Genomic DNA, 22907 nt, shown 5'->3' on the forward strand with positions numbered 1-22907 from the left:
TTAATCTGTTCTGGAAGTCCATTTGACTTCTGAAATGTTTGAAAACCAAGGCGCAGCTTCTGATTGGTGCAGGCGCCTCGGAAACAATAGCTGGCAGCCACATTGGACGTTTGGCTTCTGAAAAACGTTCAAAAACCAAAACACTTACTTCTGAGTTTTCGGTGTTTGAAAACCAAGAAGTTTGTGTACCAAGGCATTTGAGAACCAAGGTACCACTGTACTTTCTAGAGAGAAAAGTTCAAGGAGCTGGGGAAAGCAGTGGTGTAGCGTGGGAGGTGCAGGGGGGGCCCGGCCACACCGGGCGCAACATCTGGGGGTTAGGGTTAGGGGGCGCAAATCCACAGGTTAGGGGGCGCAAATTACTTGCCTTGCCCCGGGTGCTGACAACCCATGCCACGCCACTGGGGGAAAGTGATTTGAAAAACATTTCACTCAGCATCCACAAGAGGGTTTCAGCTTGCTCCCAAAAGAAAAAAGACTTTAATAAATCCTTTTGATCCTTTCCCAATTTTCAGAGGACTCATATCACTAGTGTCACCCTTTCACTGCTTGGCCATGCTCAACTCACATACCGTTTCTGAGAGTTGGCAACTCTATGCCATAATCAGGTTCTAGGCCATGACATCACTAAGCCCCACTCTGTGACATCACCATGCCTAATCTCTTGCATTTTAAGACTTTGTGATGCTGGGAATCTGGGGACACTATATCCAGATGACTTAAATACGCCAAATCTGTCAGACAAACAAGACAAGGCTTTTACAGGTGACTGCCATGAAGGTAACAAAACTACCATGGAATCTCCCTGCTGAGTACTGTGGGGAAAGCCTTTGTCTGTGTACTGCTCAAGGGATTAGTCACTTGCTGACAGGGTCTATCCCAGGTCAAAATACTTTAGAACTCAGAGGTCAACCTCACCAGCCAAAAAAGCCCTCTTTTAAATAATTTTTGTAATTATTTTTTTTTCATAATTTTATACATTTTAACATAACCATTTCGAACATTAAAATACAAGGTTCTTTGAACCTTCAGACCTCCTTCCCTCCCTCCATGGGTTCCATGTTTAAAATTAAATTTGCTGCATCTTTTACTCTTATCTATCTGTTAAATAACCATAATTATCATAAATAATTCCACGTTACAAGTGTCATTACATCCCTGCCAAAGATTTTAACTGCTTACAGTGGTCTTTTAAGTAATTTACAAATTTACTTCAGTCTTTAGAAAATACCAGGATGATCAAGTGTTTTCAAAAAAAAGAACCTCTTCAACTGCTCAATAAGATAGTGTGGGAAATTTGAAGTGGGGGTGAGAGACTTCCCCCACCACGAGCCTTGCCTCTCCACCCTATGAGGCAAAGACAAAGAGCCTCTGCTGCACATTACCAAATGTAGCAATGCACTGATAAATGTATCTTATGTACTGACACAATGGGAAAACTTTAGAAATTCAGTTGCATCCATCTTCTCAGTTCCAGTGGTGTTTAGGACCCAGGAAAGTGAGGTATAAGGGGAGGGGTGAGTGAGCCCACCATAATCCCAGGGATGTAAGACACATCTGCAGGGCCTTTCCTGACCGGTGACATCCTGTCCCAAGAGTGTCAGGCAGATAACCATCTCAGTCACAATGCCTAACTGCCCCATAGTGGGACAAGACAAAGGGGTATGTTGGACTTAGGGACCAGGGAACTGTCAATGCCTTCCTTTGTACTGTGATGGAGTAAGTGTGAAAGGCTATACTTGAGTGACAGGGCCATGCCTGGATCTCAGGTTCTACCTGAGACCACACCTTTTTCTGTGACATCTCTATGATGTTTTGATGATGCATCCTGTATTATGGGGAACTTTAAAATACGGATGTAACTGTTGTCCGGGGCTTCCAGCTGCTTCGTCTTTGCGGCAGCGGGAATTCTTGTTGCAACAATAAAGATCAGGCCTGCAGGCTGCTGTCTTGCTTCTATCTCCTGGCAGAAGTCTCTTGATTGTGACCCCCAACCTGAAGCTATGGGAGCCAAGGTTAGGTGATTGCAAGGTGCTCCAAGGACTCTCAACAGGATGCCCACCGAAGTGCCGCACGATGACCATGTCCTTCCACAAGAACATGGAGTAGCAGAGTCCTGTATGATGACTCGTCCATCGATGTCTTCCCTTCTTGGGCACCTACCCAAACCATAATACCTTACTCAGAGGCCCTGGGCGGTGTTCTTTTGGGGGTACTGTACTTCCCAATTTCAGATATTGAAAGTGAGGGAGCTATGCATGCAGCCCAGGGCCAGATTTAGATGAAGAGAGGGCCTAGGCTACTCTACTTGTGACGCCCCTCCCAATCCCCCACCCTCATGACTAAAAGAAAATGGAAGCGTTATAAAAAAAAAAAAGAGTGAAGCCAAGGATGATGAAGGGTATTTAAAATTCTGCAATTCACAATTTCATCAGAAAACTTTTATTTGTCTAAGTTTGTCACTTTCAATGTACAGAATACTCAGTACAGAATGCTCTTGAGACATTGTGGGCCTTAATTCATTTTTAATTCTTTTGAGTCTTGAAAAACTCCTCTCTCCCAAGCAGTTAGTGACCATAAAGCTATAGCTGCAAGATTGCTTCCACATTAGGAAAGGCCATCTGAATTTTTTCCTTGTATATAATTTGATAAAGGTCTGTATGAGACAGAGAGCGCTCTGCTGTAAGCCTATGGCTTTGTGTCACATACAGGTGAAAGTGCAAAAGTTCATCAATAAGTTTCAGGTCAATATCTTCTGGGTATGCTTCCATCAACAGTTCAACATCTTGCTGAATTTCTTGCTTAGATGCTATCAGGGTAGCAAAAATGGAAAGCAATTGTGCAACATCACTGTACATGATACTACTTCTTTTTAAATTGGCTTCAAGTGCATCTAATATAGGAATAAAAACTTTTCTCCTAAACTCATCTCTTGAAGAAAGTGCATCTAAGGCATCAGATGCACTTGTCATTTCTTTGCCGTTCCCTCACTCTTTGCCTCCTTGTTCTGTAGTTAACATTTGGCAAAGTGGCTTTTGCTTGTTTCTCAAGCTCATCAAAATCTTCTCTAATTTTCCTTTAAAAATCCAGAAGTTTAACTGTGCAAACTTGCACAAGAACTCAGTAACAGGCCTGATTTCTGAAGGGCTTGGCTGACCTTGTGAAAATGACCTAGCATATATCTCTTAAGGTTTTGCAAACTTTGGCTGTGAACTAGGGCCCCACAAAAATTTTTCAAGTTGGGCCCCAATTTCAAACTGGGCCCCACTGGCTGGCCTCGAGTCTCATAATTACTAGACCCGCGTTGCCCTGCCCTTGCAGGGTTTGCAATTTAGGGAGAGGAGAGACTGCCCGCTGGGGGGTGGGCAGGCTGGGGAGGCCCCCTAGATTTAGAGTCCCTAGGCTTCAGCCTACTTAGCCAATAGATAAATCTGTCATTGATGCCACCCTTCTTAATTTCAAATATAAGGTAAATGTAAAGGGACCCCTGACCATTAGGTCCAGTCGCGGATGACTCTGGGGTTGCAGCGCTCATCTCGCTTTACTGGCCGAGGGAGCCAGCATACAGCTTCCGGGTCAATGTGGCCAGCATGACTAAGCCGCTTGTGGCGAAACCAGAGCAGCGCACGGAAATGCCGTTTATCTTCCCGCCGGAGCGGTACCTATTTATCTACTTGAACTGGCGTGCTTTTGAACTGCTAGGTTTGTAATAATAATAATAATAATAATAATAATTTTTTATTTATACCCCGCCCTCCCCAGCCAAGGCTGGGCTCAGAGCGGCTTACAAGCAATAATAAAAACAAGATGAATGATTACAACTTAAAAACAAAAATAAAATACAACATTAAAATAATGGAATATTAAAATGTAGCCTCATCGCAGGAGGAGAAGGAAAAGAAAGGGGGGGAAAAAGAGAGGGAGGGAATCAAATTGGCTCCAAGCCGAAGGCCAGGCGGAACAACTCTGTCTTACAGGCCCTGCGGAAAGAAATCAGATCCTGCAGGGCCCTGGTCTCATGAGGCAGAGCGTTCCACCAGGCCGGAGCCAGAGTTGAAAAGGCCCTGGCCCTGGTTGAAGCCAATCTAACTTCCTTAGGGCCCGGGACCACTAGGGTGTTGCTATTTATGGACCTTGAAGTTCTCCGTGGGGCATACCGGGAGAGGCGGTCCCATAGGTACGAGGGTCCTAGGCCGTGAAGGGCTTTAAAGGTCAAAATCAGCACCTTAAATCTGACCCTGTACTCCACCGGGAGCCAGTGCAGCTTGAAAAGCACTGGGTGAATATGCTCCCATGGCAGAGACCCCGTGAGGAGCCTCACTGCAGCATTCTGCACCCGCTGGAGTTTCTGGGACAGCTTCAAGGGCAGCCCCGCATAGAGCGAATTACAGTAGTCAAGCCTGGAGATGACCGTCGCATGGATCACTGTGGCCAGGTCGGGGCGGGAAAGGTAAGGGACCAACTGCTTGATGCGGCGAAGGTGGAAAAATGTCGCCTTGGCTGTTGCTGTAACTTGCGCTTCCATGGAAAGGGAGGCATCAAGGATTACACCCAAACTCTTAACGGAAGGCAATGGCACTAATTGGGCCCCCGCAAGAGAAGGGAGTTGGTCCCTCATCCCCATGCCATCCCGACCTAGCCATAGGACCTCTGTCTTCGAAGGGTTTAGTTTCAAAAAGGGTTTAGTTTCAATTGTAGGGACAGGATACCCAAATCCTGTCTGTAAAATCACCCCAGGCCTCAAAACTATCCAATATTCCTTTTGTCTTCTAAAAATCAGCTTTTCTCTGCTTGTCTCTGCTTTTTTCACAAGATGCTGTGCATAGGCAAAATGTTACTTTTAAAGGCTAATGAATAGGCTCTGTTCAAAGCAGGCCTGAGAAACGAATCTTATCTCATTCTAGTTGCAACTTCTTGGACATGCTGAACCACCCTCATTCCCCTTTTCCTGGGAAGGGTGCCAAGAGTCCACAATTGTCCCAAGACAGCTTTCTGTTCATGCTCAGATGAACTCATGGGCAGGACTCTGGAAGGAGGAGAAAAGGGGGAGGGAACTGGAAAGGGGTATATATGTTTGTGCACATGACTGTGAACTCCTGCTTGTTTTGTGACCTATTACACCTGCTCCTCTGCCCACCCGGGTTGGCAGAATAAAAACTCTTTCTCTGTATTTCACCCCTTGGTGTTGTTTGGCTCCTTTTCGTCCCTGCTCGGGTGCAACATTTTCCTACCCATGGTTTAAAAGGCCTAGAAAAGCTACAGGTTGGGAAGACACAGGATCTAGCCACTCTGGAAGAATGGCAGATGAAGGTGATAGACTATATGGGGCTGGCAGAAATGACCGGCAGAATCCGAGACCAGGGAGAAGAGTCAGCGGAAGAAGATTGGAAGAAATTTAAAGACTATTTACAGAAATATTATAAAATTAATGAATGTTAGAATGATGTCAGATAGAAATTAAGTGGTTTTCAGCTGTAATGTTATAAGAGAATACGGAAAAAAGGTTTAGAAGTAGGTTAAAAAAATATTGATAAGGATTTGCTGAGCTAACAATTGAATTGGAATACAAAAAAGGGAGGTACGAGGAGGTCTGGGAAATAAGTTAATGAAAAATAAGTTATTGAAATTTTGTGTGTTTTTAAGTATTTTCTGTTTTGTACTTTTGTTATATTTTTCTTTTTGATTTTCTTTTTACTGTATTAATATTGAAAACTTTAATAAATATCTTATTAAAAAAAAAGAAAAGCTACAGGTTGGCAGGAGCTGGGACTGAGCAACGGGAGCTCACTCCATTGTGGGGGTTCGAACTGCCGACCTTCTGATCGGCAAGCCCAAGCCTCTGTGGTTTAACCCGCATCCCATAATTTCAGTTACAGATAGGTAGCCGTGTTGGTCTGCCATAGTCAAAACAAAAAAAAATCCTTCCATATGTGTATCTGAAGAAGTGTGCATGCACACGAAAGCTCATACCAAGAACTAACTTAGTTGGTCTTTAAGGTACAGTGGTGCCCCGCAAGACGAATGCCTCGCAAGACGAAAAACCCGCAAGACGAAAGGGTTTTTCGGGTTTTGCGACGCTTCGCTAGACGATTTTCCCTATGGGCTTGCATCGCAAGACGAAAGCCCATAGGGAAATCTCGGGGACCTTTTTTTAAATGCTGGCGGTGGGGAGCAAAGCCTTTCCCCCCCCTCCGGACTTCAGAAGAGGTCCAGGAAGGCCGGCGGGGGCGAAAGGCTTTGCTCCCCACCGCCAGCATTTTAAAAGCGGTCCGGGATAGCAGGGAAGCGCTTCCCGCTATCCCGGACGGCTTTTGAAGCCTGCCTAACCGGGGGCTTTTAAATCGCCCGGGACTGTCCGGGGCGATTTAAAAGCCCCCGGAAGGCTTTTGAAGCCTCCCCCCGCCGCCCGGCTTTGGGGCATCGTCCCGATGCCGGGCGGCGGGGCAGGAACGCCTCCCCCCGCCGCCCGGCATCGGAACGATGTCCCGAAGCCCGGCGGCGGGGCAGGAAAGCCTCCCCCCGCCGCCCGGCTTCGGGGCAGGAACGCCTCCCCCCGCCGCCCGGCTTCGGGGCATCGTCCCGATGCCGGGCGGTGGGGCAGGAACGCCTCCCCCCGCCGCCTGGCATCGGAACGATGTCCCGAAGCCGGGCGGCCGGGCGGGAAAGCCTCCCCCCGCCGCCCGGCTTCGGGGCATCGTCCCGATGCCGGGCGGTGGGGCAGGAACGCCTCCCCCAGCCGCCCGGCTTCGGGGCATCGTCCCGATGCCGGGCGGTGGGGCAGGAACGCCTCCCCCAGCCGCCCGGCTTCGGGGCATCGTCCCGATGCCGGGCGGTGGGGCAGGAACGCCTCCCCCAGCCGCCCGGCTTCGGGGCATCGTTCCGATGCCGGGCGGTGGGGCAGGAACGCCTCCTCCAGCCGCCCGGCTTCGGGGCATCGTTCCGATGCCGGGCGGTGGGGCAGGAACGCCTCCCCCCGCCGCCCGGCATCGGAACGATGTCCCGAAGCCCGGCGGCGGGGCGGGAAAGCCTTTGTCCCCCCTGCCTGCCTTCCCAGGGGCTTTTAAATCGCCCCGGACAGCGGAGAAGTCCTCCGCTGTCCCGGGCGATTTTAAAATGCCGCCCGCCAGAAGAGGTCGGGGGAAGGCGGTTTCCATAGGAACGCATTAATTGATTTTCAATGCATTCCTATGGAAAACCGTGCATCGCAAGACGAAAAACTCGCAAGACGAAGAGACTTGCGGAACGAATTGATTTCGTCTTGCGAGGCACCACTGTACTACTGGAAGGAATTTTTTTTTGTTTTGCCCATAATTTCAAATATTAATGCAGCCTAAAAGGATACATGTGTACTCGCATCCATGTATATATTCCCCCACATACATACCCACCCACCCATGTACACGTATCCCAAACACGCAACTCCATATATACATCCACCTGCACCCGCTCCCCCCCCCTCAGGTGAGCAGCCTCTGAGGCGACACACCTGCCGCCCCTTCCCCCCCCCGCTCCCGCAGCAACCGTCCTTCCCGCGCTTTGTGGCGTCACGCGGAGGGGGCGTGGCCCTGCGGCTGCGGCGGGGCGTGCGTAGCGGCTGCTCCGCCGCCATTTTGTCTCGGTGAGGCGTTTCTCGCGCGCGCGGGGAGGAGGGGGAGGGGGAAGGCGGGAGGGGCGGCGGCCTGCTTCTCTCTCTCCTGCTCCCGGCGGCGGCGGCGGAGGGTTCCGTTTCCGCGTCCCCGGAGAGGCGGGCGAGGCGATGTCGGCGTTCTCGGAGTCGGCGCTGGAGCGGAAGCTGCTGGAGCTGAGCAACTCCCAGCAGAGCGTCCAGACCCTGAGCCTGTGGCTCATCCACCACAGGAAGCACTCGCCCCTCATCGTCGCCGTGTGGGAGCGGGAGCTGCGCAAAGGTGAGGCCGCGGGGCGAGGTCGCGCAGGTAGGCCGCGAGCCGGGTGTGAGGGGAAAAGGTCGGCGGCGGTTCCCTCTCTTCCGCCTCCCTCGCGCCGGGCCTCGGAGGCCGGCCGGCCGGAAGGAGGGAACAGGGACCAGCCGCCGGTCTCCGCTGCGGCCCGGGAGGAAGAGGCTTGTGGGACGGCGAAGGTACCGCTGCCGGCGCCCCCTAACCTTTATTTCGGTGAGGTGGGGGATAGGAAAGGGGGCGCGGCGAGGAAGGGCCGCAGAAGGCCCGTTTCCCGTCTTAGGAAGTACTTTGGAACTCCCTGCCACTTGAGATCGAGCAGGCGCTCTTTCCTGCCGAGAACGCATTCCCGTTTCGACGAGCCTACCCCTCCAAGAGGGTTAGAAATGCGAGGTCATTTTACTCTGTTTTGGCATTGTGACTTTTGCGTGTTTTAAAGTCTTTCTTGGTTTGCCTTAACCTTTCTGTAAACCACTTGAGGGTTGGTTGGTTTGTTGCATTAACAGTCAAAAGAGAGATATAGATTTTTGTTACGTGTTAAGGTACTGTGCACCACAGTCCTAAATTAAGGCTCACACCAGCCTTTCTTGACTTTGGGTTGCTATATGCTGTTGGACTACAAGCATCATCCCTGACCTCTGGTCTTGGTAGCCTGGAATGATGGGTGCTGTAGTCCAGCAACACCTGGTGAGCCGAGGTTGAGAAAGGCTGGTTACACTCACTGGTGGAGGAACGGAAGGGGGCGGCACCGCTATTCCAGTAGGGTGTCATCGCAGTGGGGCCCCTGGACACGCACTGCTCACCCCCAGGATACACACACGCGTCACGCCCTCAGGATACACATCAGGGGGGGCGCCAGCCACGCCCCCGTCTGCTTTCTGCCCCCTGTAGTGGAGCATGCAGCTTCCCAAAAGTGGGTCTCCAGCTGTTTTGGGACTACTGTCATCCCTAGCCACTGGGTCTGGTAGCTAGGGATGATGGGAATTTTAGTCCAAAAACAGCTTGAACCGGTTTTGGAAACGCTGCACCAAGGTTCTTTGTATGTCTGTTAAGTCTCAGCCATTGCTGATTTCAGTATGTTATTCCCAGATAAGCATGTTTACCCTCCAAGGACCGACTGGGAGGTTCCACCCAAAATTTAAGAGGGTGTGGAGCCCTTGTAAGGAGGGTTTCCATAATAGCTGTTGATGGGGGTATGAAAATGACATTGTGGGGCAAGGTGATTGTCTTTTATGGGGAGGGGGGGATAAAAAAAAATCAGTTGTTGCTGGTCTTGCAACATTTTGTTGGAAGCTGCCCAGAGTGGCTGGGGGGACCCAGCCAGATGGGCGGGGTATAAATAATAAATAATAATAATAATAATAATAATAATAATAATTTTCTGATATCTAATTATAATGTTTTTATTGTGGGGAAGGGGATTGGGAAGAATGGAGCAATATTCAGTTCAATCTCTATGTAGCAGGTAGCAATACAAAAATGCTGTTACTTTCTAAACATAATTTGAATCGCTTGATCTAAATGGTGGTACATAAATATTACAAAGGTACAAAATTTGACTGACCCTTGTAACCTAGACAGTTTAAGGCAGATGTACTGTACATAGGATTGTTGTACTTGGCATTGCACTTCTGTGGGAATTCAGGCAATGTTCATGCTCTCATCTGTGGCTTCGAATTTAGGGAAGACAACTGGGCTCATTTTGGGCACAGTGAAACTGGGATGTTTTGAACACCTTGGCCACACCTGCATGCCAAAATGGTCAGCTGTAACATTATCCCTTGGCAGTTGCGAGAGAAGCTTGCACTTAAATACAGTAGTAGACAACTGAAGTGTTTGGGATTCTTTGGTTGCCTGAACAGCTAGTCCCAACCTTGCTCTTGCTTGGAGATATAGGTGGGAATTTCTCTTGTCATTGCACTCTGAACTACTATGGGGTTATCCCAACTTCAAGCTATAGAGGAAAGTTTGTTTTCTCTTAACCAATTTTGCTAGTGAAACCAGTGGTGAGTGGAAATGTGGATGCCTGATCAGGGTGAGGTGAGATTAGATGTGAACTAGGAATTCCTTCTATTTCAACCATAGTTTTGCGAAGTACTAGGAATTCCTGGAGAGACTGTTGCCTCAAGTTCATTGAGATGCTCAGAATCAGAAGTATAAGTGAATCTGCAGGCAGTAGATGAATTTCATTTTATGCTAGCCAACCAGTCGTGAAACTTCCAAGTATCAACCAACAATGAAGTGTACTTGAGGTAATGTTTTTATTAAGAAGGTTGAGACTGGGAACACCTAGCAAATGTTCTAGTGTGGTGGTGATATAATTAAAACCTAAAAAGGGGCCAGATCCCAATATTTTAAAAATACATTGTCACTGTCAAAGTGGACTGCTGAACCTTGGTTCACCTCAACAACTGCTTTATACATTTTCACAAAAAGAAATAGATGTAATACTGCCTTCAGACCTTGTTTTAATGCAGGGGTCAGCAAACTTTTTCAGCAGGGGGCCGTTTCACTGTCCCTCAGACCTTGGGGGGGCGGACTATATTTTTTTTTGGGGGGGGGAAATGAACAAATTCCTATGTCCCATAAATAACCCAGAGATGCATTTTAAATAAAAGGACACATTCTACTCATGTAAAAACATGCTGATTCTGGATTTAGAAGGTGATTGGGCTGGATCCGCCCCCCAGGCCTTAGTTTGCGTACCCATCTTTTAATGGATGTGTAAAGCTCATGAAATAACTTATCCATCTGGGGTTTTTAGTTCTTATATTTTCTTCATTTGGGGTTTAGTTCAACTGTTGTACGTTTTTGTGCATCACTTCCATCTTCCTTTAGCAATTATATGCCCTACCATATTGTGGCAAAACTGTGGCTATCATTTAAAAATGTTTCTTGTTGGCACAAGTTTTTTTAATGTCAAGTGCAACTTTGGAGTTATCCCCCCTTGCACCTTGGAGTGTGTTAGTTACATTAGGGCCATATTTTATACATTTGCTCCATTTTACTTGATTACTTGGAACAATTGTATTTATTACTGTTGTGTGTTGCCAAGAGCATTTTTGGAAAGGCACCTAATTTTAATCATTTTTAGTATTTCATATAAATATGTTTCAAAAGCTGTATTCCAGGGTTTTATTTCAGTATTTGAAACTAAGGATTCCTAAATAAAAAAGTACTGTAGCTTGGTTTTAGCATTATAATGACTATGGGTTTTATCCAACCTAACTTAGTTTATTTCATTCAGAGGTATGTGCAAGTAACTCAGGTGGAATTAAACCCAATATTATTAGAATTTTATAGGACTATAGTATTAAATGTAGCCTTGAATCTGAATTGCCTATGTATTTCTGATGTGGGTTTCTCAATTTGGGTTGTGGTAATTCATGATTATCAACAGGACCAAACTGATCCAAGTGTGTGCTTATTTTCTTAATGCTTTTATTTCAGAAGGCAGAATATACCATCATAATGACCAGCCATCTGGCAAGTTTTCTCTTGCCAGAGTATTTATAATTATTTGCTTTTTAGATTCACCTTACCTTGGCTTTGTGCACTCCCCAGTTCTATTTCCAATCCTCCACCTGTGCAGCCATGAGAAGTTTGGGGATTTATACTTCAGATTTCAGTTATCCACAACTTAGTGTGCTTAATTTTAACAATGTTTTGTTTGCATGTGGCAGCTACATAAATGATGGCCTGAAGCTCCTTGCTTCCAAACAAGCCATCATTGATATTAAAAACAGTTTGCTGGGTTCAGATGACACAAAAGCTTTCAATCTAATTTTGATCATCCTGCAGGAGGCCTGGGAAAAGTTAGGTTCAGTAATGAACCACAAAAAAACCCTTCATTAATTGTCTGGAGCAAGACAAACAACAAGCCTATGTTTGGACGCAACACCTAAGTAAAAGTGCGGCTTGGTGCAGCAGAACTGTGCAGCAGAACAATAGTCTTAGCCTTTGTTCCATGAAACTGCATGTTTGGTTCAGTATTAGAAACAGAGATATGAAAGCTAGGAGCTAAATGGCACCTTCAACCTAGGTTGTGGGCGCAACAACAATGTATAGGCACAGTTTTTTATAACAAGACTAGAAAGTTGAAAATGTATGAACTGCAGCTAAAATATTATGTTCATTTTTCACATGGTCTAGTCCTTCCCCTGCCCACCCCCCTAATATTCTAAAGAGGGTCTGTTCTCCAGTCTTCAGAGAATAGCTGGAAGTGGGGAGGCAGAAAAAGGTCCTCCTTTCCTTCCACTTTGTAGCTTTAATCTGAAATTTTAGGTTCATTACTGTACCCAGAGCTCAGAAACTGCTTGTGCTAATGAAATTCCCTGTCACAAAATGCGCCTAAAACAATGGGAGTTTCGAACACTGGGGTTCGGTCATCTGTGCCAAGCCATGATTTTGTTTAGTGTTTTGTGTGAACCAGGTCTTCTTAGTTTTCTCTACCAATTGTAATGTCCAGCTTCATCTCATAAAAAATCCCAGCCTTCCTTGTGCAAAGTTAGTTGATATCTGAGTGTCACCCTTTAGTGCGTTCATGCAGATTTGTACTTAGTGGATTTCAAAAACAAATATTTGAAAAGCCCTCAAACTAAGGGACAGAAGCCCAGACAAAATGTTTCTGTCTGGTGCCAAAAGCCGGGCAAAGAGGATGCCAGGATGCCAGGAGACCATTCTGCAGGCAGGTAGCCAACACTGAAAAGGCCCATTCCCATGCTGCTACTCTCTGGACCTCCTGTGGTATGGGCATACAGAAAAGGGAAGGGCCTGAGATGACGATTGCAGGGTTTGGGTCATATAAGGAGAGGAGGTCCTTGAAAAATAAAAGTTATCAACATTTCAGTAGCTGTTCATACAAGTTGCAGTACTTTGGCTCTGAATTAATATTTCATCCTTAAAAATGAATTCACCTGGTGTATTTCTTAATTTTTATTTAATAAGATGGAGTCTATGCAGTGTACCACTTAGCTGAGGAAATCATCATTTGATCAATAGCCAGATTGTTTTGTTTTAATTTTTAAAGATATTGCTGAGGAAAGGAGAGAGATACTTTGAGGAATTAGGATTCTGTTTTTGTTTCTGCATCTAATGTTAAAGTTGAACAGGACACAGCAAAATAATAGATAGGATAAAGACAGTGATTCCTCCTCCCCACATGCTAGACAGCACAGGTCAGAAGAGTTTTTGCACTTTATCTGTTAAAGAGTATGACTTGGATGGATCTGGACACAGTCATACTTCAGGTAGTTTCATTGAAAGGAATAGAACTTGTGTATCATGAATTTAGTTTCATTGAATTTATAACATTCCTACCACTCTAGCAGTTATGCTAATCTTGGGCAACAATCTTACACAGGTGTAAGTTCCTGCATGTGAAAGAAATAATTTGACAGTTCTGATTACTGTTTCCATTCCATCCCCTCTGACTGTCACAGTGATTTAAGATAGTGCCTTATGATATATATGTGTTGCTGTTAGCTCAACAGCCAGTTAATATTCTTCTGTAATGACTAACACAATGGCTTAAACAGTCACAACAAACCTGTTGTATGATATGTTGCTAGGGCTGTGAAACTGTTAATTCCTCCTTGAGTGATTGTTGGCTAATTAATTTTGCACTGAAGGAAGTATCAGTTCCTCAGTCATCAATTTTGCAGAATTTTTCAATATACAGCTCATTATATGTTGGTACAATGTGGCCTTTGAATAGTTTTCTTGTATTTTCTCAGAGTCTAAGTGCATAGTTATCACAGAGTTAAGTGATCAAGTGTATGTCCCCATCCCAGAGGAATTATGGCTAACATTCAGTTGGTGCAGACAGAATGGTAGCCATAGTTAGTGCTGATGAGGGAAAGAAAGTTCAAGTAGGAGGATCACAGAAGCCTGAGGGGTTTTCCAGATCTGAACATGCATCTGCACTGAGCCTTGGAGGGGCAGGGAAGTAAATAAAGGGGCTTGGCTTCTCTGGGAAAAAATGTATGGCCTAGGTAATTAGAATCATAATTAGGCTGGAATGTAAGTTCACCACTAATTAGTTGATTCTATCTTTTCAGCATGGGACGCGGGTGGCGCTGTGGGTTAAAGCCTCAGCGCCTAGGGCTTGCCGATCGAAAGGTCGGCGGTTCGAATCCCCGCGGCGGGGTGCGCTCCCGCTGCTCGGTCCCAGCGCCTGCCAACCTAGCAGTTCGAAAGCACCCTCGGGTGCAAGTAGATAAATAGGGACCGCTTACCAGCGGGAAGGTAAACGGCGTTTCCGTGTGCAGCTCTGGCTCGCCAGAGCAGCGATGTCACGCTGGCCACGTGACCCGGAAGTGTCTTTGGACAGCGCTGGCCCCTGGCCTCTTGAGTGAGATGGGCGCACAACCCCAGAGTCTGGCAAGACTGGTCCGTACGGGCAGGGGTACCTTTACCTTTACCTTATCTTTTCAGCAGAATTTGGTACACAATTCAGATTTTGTAACAACCATCATGCAGGATAGAAACTTTCATCTAATAGTTATGATTTTACAGTTACTAACTTCTGCATTTGGATTCTTAAGCGTTGTCAAAAGCTTTTAGAGTTAGGAATCCAACGCTTGCTGATCTCAATACAGAATTTATATTTTTTCGACATCTGCCAAATCAAACTCAGTGCCAAAGGTCACCTCAATTCCGACATCCCAAATACAAAATGAGTGTATTCTTGTCCCTTTTCTTTTTAATTTATTTTTTCAGATCTTCCAGAGCACATAAAAAAATAAATTTAAAAAATCACATCCCGGCAAAATCCAGTTGCACTTTTATTGTACAGTCATACCTTGGTTATCAAACAGAATGCATTCCCGGAGTCCGTTTCACTATTTGACTCCCGGAACCGTTCAAAAACCAAGTTGCGGCTTCTGATTGGCTGCAGGAATATCCTGCAGCCAATCAGAAGCTGCAGAAGCCGTGCCAGGCTTCCGAAAATAGTTCGAAAACCTGAACACTCACTTCTGGGTTTCGATTGTTCAGTATCTGGTTTGTTCAGGAGCCAAGGTGTTTGAGATCCAAGGTACGACGGTATGCGGATGATGCAGCCTTATTATCACGGATGAGGATAGATCTGAAACGTCTTTTACTGTCCCTGGTTTTCTATTGTGAAACCAATAAACCTTCAATAAATTATGAGAAGACAAAAATTCTGGTCTTCTCTAATTCCCGGAAATTACAGAAATGGAAAATAAGAGGCTAAGAAATCCAGCAAGTCAAGATGCACAGATACTGTGGGATTTTTCCCCCAGAGCAACTCAGGTTGATCCAACCATCGCACAAGTGCTATAAAACAGGCAAAGTGTACCTCCTCAGCAGTAGCTCACTTTTATTTTCAGAAAGATAACCAATTTATACCAGCTACTATTCAGATTTTTCAAACTAAAGTGTTGTCCCAGCTACATTTTGAGATCCCAATATAGATACAAGCATATAATAGTCATTTAGATAAGATACACTCAAGTTTCTTGAGACATATCCTGGGGCTCCCAAGTTCAATCAAGTATGAGACTATGCGTGCAGAACTAGGTATACAGACAATGGAATATTGGGTATGGGCTAGCATTATAAAATACTATTTGCGTTGCCATTTTCATTGCCAGCCTTTGAGTCTCTTTTCTGACTTACTAAAGGATTCTTATAAATCCAGATGGTTCGAACTCTTACATAGCAAAATCTATTGGTATTGACTTGGAACTGTTGTATAATTCAAATGAGCAATATATTTATCGCAATATTCAAACCAGACTAAGGGACATTGAAAAACATCGAGTCAGCTGTAAATAAAATTTGCTTCCCCTAGTTATATGGATTAAATGCAACAGGATCACTTATATTTCAAAATAAATAATTCCAGTCCAGCCTTTACATTAGCCCAACTGAACGTTTTCTCCTCAGCTTTTTCAAGGGCAGACATTTAAACATTTTCAGAAATAATAGGCATTGCAGATGTTCTTTGAATGTGCCAAACACTGTAGAACATATTCTATTCTGCTGTCCATTGTACAACTAGCTACACAGATGTGTGCTATCCCCTTTTTGAGGAAGTGTAACATCACGGCACGATGAAAATATCAGATTCTATCTATCTGACATTAACCCGGAAGTAACTGCAAGGGTCCTAAGTTTTTGTCAACTATTTAGCAGGAAGAAATCCCAATGAATTCCTTGTTGTTATATATTTTAAATGTATATATTTTAAATTTTTATAAATGGATGTTTTTATAATGGAATATATTTGTAATGCCTAATGAAGGTTTGGCGAAGTAAGTAAAGTAGAGCTTTCAAAGCAAGCAGAATTTTGCTATCTAAAATAAATGAATTTGCATATAGTTGCTGATCTTATTCTGCTTCTGCTAGGCATGGGCAGGGTGCTGGAAATATGTTTATTACTGTGGTTGTACTCATCCCCCCCCCCCAGTTATATTCAGTGTGACATTTGCATTGGCATTCTTCAGGGCAGCCTTGTAAATAAGCTTCACAAAGGTTATTTGCTTGCAAATATGTTACTATCCAGTGTGGTCAGCTACTCTGCGCTGGGTATGGAAGAGGATGCTTCTTTTCCTTGGCACCTATTGGTTTCTGTGTGAAGCAAAAAAGAGTGCAGAACATCCCATCTCCTCCTCCTACAAGGGTTGGAAAATAGAAACTTTTATGTAAACAAGCTTGGACACCCAATATACAATCCACACCTCTCTTAAGGTATTGAATATGCACTCTTAAAGAGTGTTTCTCTGGAGGGTGTAAAGTACAGCGGGTGCTGGTAGTAGCCTGCGGACATGGTCTGGCCTTCTGAGAGTCCCAAGGACTTGGTTGAGGAGTCTGGAGGGCACCACCCTTTTGTTTAAGAGAACAATAAGAGAGAGAATGAAAAGTCTGAATACACTGAATTATAACTATCAGATATTCCTTTCTCTGAGAGACTTTTGTAATCTCTGTTCTCTTTTCAACATCTGGTGAAAAAAATTATATTTTCCCCAGATTCTTGTATGTCTCTTATGCCGCAAATTTTAACTGCTAGCTGTGATTTATTTTTATTGTTTAGGTGAGGGGTTGTATTGATAGGGATCTGGGGAATGAAGTGAAGGAACCATTGAAAGCCTGCTTCACAGTTTGTTTTATATTTTGCAGATAAATAACACTCACATTTGCACTAACTGGCATACTGTAGTTTTAACAGAGTTGGATGTAGCCAAGACACCATCTAATCATGGTGGAATGTAAAGGCAAACCATAGGAGACTTGCAAAGGAGTTTGTGTCCCCTCACTTCCCCCTTTCAACTCTGATATCGGGGATGGAAAGAAGTAGTGCAGGGAAACTCACAAAGGGCAAGGGAATTTGACAGGTGAGTTGCCCCTCCCACCTGTCAAAGTTGACCAGTAGGAGTCAAAAATATTCCCCACCATAGTCTAAAGCTTAGACCTAGTGATCAGGGTTAATTATAGTCCAGTCTCTAACCTTTCCCCTTTTGAGTAAATTACTGTAGAATGAGGTAGCTTTTTCAGGTTTTTTCTAAAGAGGATACTGATAATCTGGATTCCAACCTGGTTTCAGGATGGATACATATGTTAGGGAATGAATTGGATGAGTCCAAGCCAGTTGTATTTTCTAGAACTCTTGGTAGCTTTCAGTATCATCAGCCATGGTATAAATCTGAGTTTAGGAGGCACAATCATCTATATCAGGCAGGCATGAGGAGCTTCTCAGCCACGGGTCAAACATGGGCCACCAAGGCTCCTCATGACTAGAGATGGGAAGACCTGGAAAAAAACGGAAAAATTGGGGGGAACCAGGTTCTCCCCCCCCCCAGCCTTTTTTCATGGGGGAAGGGTGGGGGAAAACCTGCCCCCCCAATTTTCCCGCTTTTTCTCCAGGCCTTCCCATCTGTACTCATGACGTCAGATGTGGGGCAGGTAACAGTGGGGAGAGCCCAATGGCTGAGCACTGCCCTTTGCAAGTGTCCTCACACTTCCACTTTAAACTTCTGGCACCAGGAGTTTAAAGAAGTGTGGGATGCCTTGCAAAGTATAAAGCTGACAACTCCCCTTGCATGACAGCCAGCTGCTTTGGGTCCCCACACAAGCGATGTTGACAGGGCAGGAAAACCCAGCAACCAATCATGTGAAGTCATAATGGCATGTGATTGTGACTGTGAGTTGACAGGCATTTTTCCACCTGGCCTGAGAGGGCAGTGGCTGGACTGACTCCAGCTACAAAAGCTGAGGTTTCTGAACAGACTCTTGGGCTGAGGTATTGTTGTAGGGGGCAGTGGTTATTGTTTTTATTATTAATTTTTTAGATCTTTATTTTAGTTCTTAGTATTTACAAGGAAATTGTTCTGTTTGGTTGTGTACTTTCTGATGTTTTATTTATTGTTTATGACTACTTTTGTTATGTTTGTAATTATGTATTTTTTCACATTGTAAAGCACCGTGAACATGGAAGGGCAACATACAAATAAAATTATGTAGGTATGTATGGAGCCAAAGGGTTCCTCACCCCTGATCTATAATAAACTGCTGGGGGAGGTCATCTGATGGTTTGGCTGTGCTGTCAACATCAAGCCATTTACATGTACCTAAACTTCTCGTTCCCATCTCTAGGAGCTTGTGGAACTTCTCGTTCCCATCTCTAGGAGCTTGTGGAACTTCTAGTTCCCATCTCTAGGAGTTTGTGGAACTTTTGAACAGGCCTCTATGAAAGTTGTTTGTATTGGGTGAGGGTGAACAAGATGGAACATATTTCAGATAAAATGGAGTCAGTGGGGCCTGAAAGCCAGCCAGACTGAGTGGAGGTATACAACTGCTCTTGATTGGCGTTGCACTACTAGACTACTGTAATATGCTGTATTTGGGGCTGATTTTAATGGTGTTTCCGAAACTTTAATTGCTGCAAAATGTGGTAGCCTGGATTATGTTGACGGTTGGAATACTGGTTGTTCGTGCATTTTGAAGCTCAGCACAAAGTGCAGAGAAACATATGGCCTTACACTATTTCTCACACAGAAACTGAGGTTTCAGATACACCTTAAGAGAGCTAATCTGCACTTCAGATCCTAAGGAAGGGACACTCCAGAGCCTTTGACAATTCGAATCACAAACACACTGTGTTCACTTTCCCCCCTACCGTGAACATGGTGTATGTTGGCTGGGACACGGGGCATGTGTAATCATTCTTGTAGTAGCATTTAGGCTGCGGAACTACCTCCGATGAGAGAGCTGTTTGTCCTCACTGGGTGCTGTAAAAATAAAACACACAGATGATAGATGGATAAATATATCAAATAAATACAATTGCATTGTTCAGTAATAAGCTTTTAAATATTTCACATGAGTACACTAAGAAAAAACTAACCTTAATGCCACATGTAACACTTGTTAAAGGTTTTAGGGGTAGGTTTATTTATTTATTTTATCTATAGGTACGTCAAGGAAGTCAACACAGTGTGTGCCGAAGGCTGTTATGTTGGATTAGGATCCTTATTTGGGTACCTGTTTTTAAATCTTTGCTTACTTATAAAGTTCAGAGGGTAGCTGTGCAGAAGTTCCTGTTTCATATGGAAGCAGGGTTATAATTACGAATCAGTGATGTGAAGTTTCTGGAAATTAATGAATTGAAATACTTTCCTATGCAAATTAGGATAAAACATATTACAAAATTTTCAGTTTGCTTTAGAAAACTTTCTCATACCTTTACAGGGTAATCTAATTTACCATGCTTATTTCCCCTGTATTTAATAAATTAAGCTAAAGCAGTTGAAACTTCCAAGCTCGTCTAATGCTATATTTGCAATTGGCATCCATTCATTGTTAATGAACTTTCAAACGTATAAGAAAAATAAAGCACTAGAGGGAAAATCCACCCCACATCACTGATACTAACATTGGGAAATCCTTATTGTCATTTGCTTCAGTATTGTTATAACATCCCTCTCCCCCGCCCTTTCTTTTCTTTTTTCAGCAAAACCAAACAGGAAGCTTACATTCTTGTATCTGGCCAATGATGTAATTCAGAACAGCAAAAGAAAAGGACCTGAATTTACAAAAGACTTTGCACCAGTCATAGTTGAGGCCTTCAAACATGTTTCCAGGTACAATTGTTCTCTTCCCCAACCCCATGGAAATTATTTTTATTGGAATATTTGGGAATATTTATCACAGCAACTCAATACCGTAAACTCCCCTTTTATTAGATTTTTTGAGGGGATGAAACTACTGAAAACTGTTTGTTGATTTTTAGCATACCTCAAAAGTCGCATGAATAACAGATGTACTTTGCTGTGATAATAACCTGAAAAAAGTTAATTGACTTTAGATTTGAGTATTACTGTTTATTTAGCTCCAGTTGTCCACTTCAATATGTGTTTTATTCATTCATTATGTTTCTAATCAAGGCAATGAAAGATAGCATTTGTAAAAGTGGATTTTTTTCCATACAAAAAAGCAGTAGAAGAAAAATGGTTTGCAAAGCCATCTAACAATATCATACGTAGTCAGTTAATTAGAATATTGAAATGAATTTTGATGACAAGGCTCACAAATTAGTCTCCGTTAGTGTCACCATTGGCTTATAGGAATGAGATGTCATGGTGAGTCTTTTGCAGTAGTTGTAACAAACTTGAATGTAACTCTGCATAAGTGGAGCATGTATGAATTGAATATCAAAAAATCTTTGTTGTATTGACAGGTTATAGGTTTATAATTCACCATGTAGGAAAGAGGAATGTTTTAGCTGTTACTACTTCTTTGGCAATCACTCGTAGCTGAGTAAGATTGTCGTACAACTGTTTCCAAACAAATCAAAAGAATACATTAATATGGGGATTTCAGTTTAAACTTCGTTTACACAGATCTAGTATCATGGCCACAAATATTTAGATTGGTAACAAGTAATCAAGGAACTGTTCAGTTCTGTGTATCAGGAAGGTATGATGCTTTCATTTTCTTGTGAAGTGTTGCTTAGTAGAAAAGTTTTTTGGAGATACTTTTTCTCTCTCTCTCTACACCTTTATGAAAATACCCCCCCCCCCCGAAAGCCACAGAGTGGTTGGTCTTATCATGCTTTACAGGTTTTAGTGAGCTATTTCAGCAGGATTGTTGTATCTTAGTAAACTGGGAGATGAATTCTATCTACCTAGCTGAACATTCAGCTGTTTAACTACCCCAACATTCTATTGGGATGTGGTGACTTGAAATTTCATACATGGTTTGGTTTGAATTCCGGTATCTGTTAACTCTGCCTTACCTTGCCATGTATTAGCGCTGTATTTGCTTTTTCTCCCTACCACAGCGAGACTGATGAGAGTTGTAAGAAGCACCTGGGTCGAGTGCTGTCGATTTGGGAAGAAAGATCTGTTTATGAAAACGATGTATTGGAACAGCTTAGGCAGGCTTTGTGTAAGTAAATTTCAGCTCATGCAACTTTACTTTTTCTGGTTCACATATCTTTCCAGCAGATTCTTTATGTCTCTAATTTTATTCTCTCAAATTTCTAGATGGCGATAAAAACCCAAGAAAACGCCCATATGAACAGATAAATGTGGAAGACAATAATTGCTCAACGCAAAGTTCTCCATGTGACCCTCCACAGGTAGAAATAATCTGTGAAAGTGAAAACATAGCTGGAGTGTTGCTTCCAAGTGTTGGATTTACTATCTCCAAACATTTGATTTGGTTTTTGTAAAGCAGGCGTGTGGAATCTCCAGCCCCTGAGCCTAATTATGTCTGGTACAGTTCCCATTTTGACCCGTGTAGCAATTGCAAAAAAAACAACAACCAGTGCTACGAGAAGGACTTTGAATCCAAGTTGCCTCCCCTCCAGAGGGAGAAATGCTCAACTTAAAGGGGGCTCCCTGTGACCTCTGATTGGCAGTTACAGTATCCTTCTTTCCATGTTGACAGGTGTCAGCCAACTGACATTATGATAGCAGGTGATTGACAGGCTGATCCTACCCATTTGGGTGGTAGATTTAGAAATGTATCCTGAAAGGGACTGCATGTGGACGCATTTTCCTGCTATGGTGACAGTCTGGGTAGAAGTGGCTAGTAATAATCTTTGCTCCTTCAGTATGAAGCTTTCCTCCAATATCATTGCTGGTATTGAATAACTGCCTTGTATAGAGCTTTGCTGCATAGATGGATATTGTTGCAATATTGCCCTTCTAATATGTGTATTGTACAGAAATGAGTCTGGATATGAGGGGCAGGGAGAACGTTTCGTCACACTACCGTGTTATAAATTTATAGGGCAAAATGTTTTTAACCTTTCAGCAAAAAGCATGATAAATAATGTATGAAGCCTTTGCGGTAGTTTAGATAGTATCCATCTTGTGAATAATACAGTTTCTTAAAACATTTGAAAATATGAATAGTAGTAAGTTGCTTGGGCTGAAATTCTTAGGAGAAGAAGATTTACTTTCAAATCAATATCTGCTAATCCTGGGTATTGTCAAAATAGGTTCTTCATTGTGATTGCCATGGACAAGTAAATCTAGGGAAAATGGAGAAGCAGGAGTCCACACAGTTGTAGGGAAACATTTAGTCCATTTTGTATTAAAATGTTATGTTCTCACAGAGGTCATCATCGTTCCCTTTGTTTCCGATGCTCAGGCTGTAAGTGCTGTTGCAACTTGGGGGAACCCTGAGGTTTGCAGTAGTGCACAAAAATGTTTCAAGGAAATCGCCTAAGTGGGGGGTGGGTACCAAAACCAACCTAATAAGGACTAAACATATTCAGTAACCACAGAATGCTGTCTATCTGGGAAAGAAAACCTGCTTTTTGGTATAAGAATGACATGGAGCATCCAGGAAAAAGCAGTGGCTGGTTTGATGGAACCCTCAATAGGAGCACTCCACACTGCAATATTTTGATGCAGGTCCCACTGTCTAAAGAAAAATCAGTGCTTTAGGTTTTTGTCTCCAGTACTGTTGCATTATATGTTGATACTTGATTGTGTTTTAAAGTATACTTTCTTCCTC

The 22907-nt window shown here is 43.9% G+C and overlaps 1 protein-coding gene and 1 long non-coding RNA gene across 5 annotated transcripts in view; one reads left to right on the forward strand and one right to left on the reverse strand.

The window, feature by feature from the left end:
- Positions 1-7657: 7657 nt before the first annotated feature.
- RPRD1A (regulation of nuclear pre-mRNA domain containing 1A) overlaps positions 7658-22907 on the forward strand; it is a 38077-nt gene continuing 22827 nt past the window's right edge. For 2 of the 3 annotated variants that reach the window (XM_081884371.1, XM_081884372.1), the window contains exons 1-4: positions 7658-7907; positions 19891-20020; positions 21220-21326; positions 21425-21519. In XM_081884371.1, the coding sequence (XP_081740497.1) occupies positions 7757-7907; positions 19891-20020; positions 21220-21326; positions 21425-21519 (483 nt within the window). In that variant the 5' untranslated portion in view covers positions 7658-7756. The remainder of the gene's footprint in view (positions 7908-19890; positions 20021-21219; positions 21327-21424; positions 21520-22907) is intronic. The other variant, XM_081884370.1, reaches the window with a different exon arrangement.
- Positions 16071-22905, reverse strand: LOC309354417. 2 transcript variants are annotated; one of them, XR_014162278.1, is made up of 3 exons: positions 22765-22905; positions 19057-19168; positions 16071-16552 (listed from the first exon to the last, which is right to left on the reverse strand). It is a non-coding gene; the product is annotated as an uncharacterized lncRNA (long non-coding RNA). The 2 variants fall into 2 exon arrangements; XR_014162279.1 differs by lacking the exon at positions 22765-22905 and adding an exon at positions 21175-21259.

This window comes from Podarcis melisellensis (genome assembly GCF_964234715.1).
Source record: "Podarcis melisellensis genome assembly, chromosome: 13".
Classification (NCBI taxonomy): Eukaryota; Metazoa; Chordata; class Lepidosauria; order Squamata; family Lacertidae; genus Podarcis; species Podarcis melisellensis.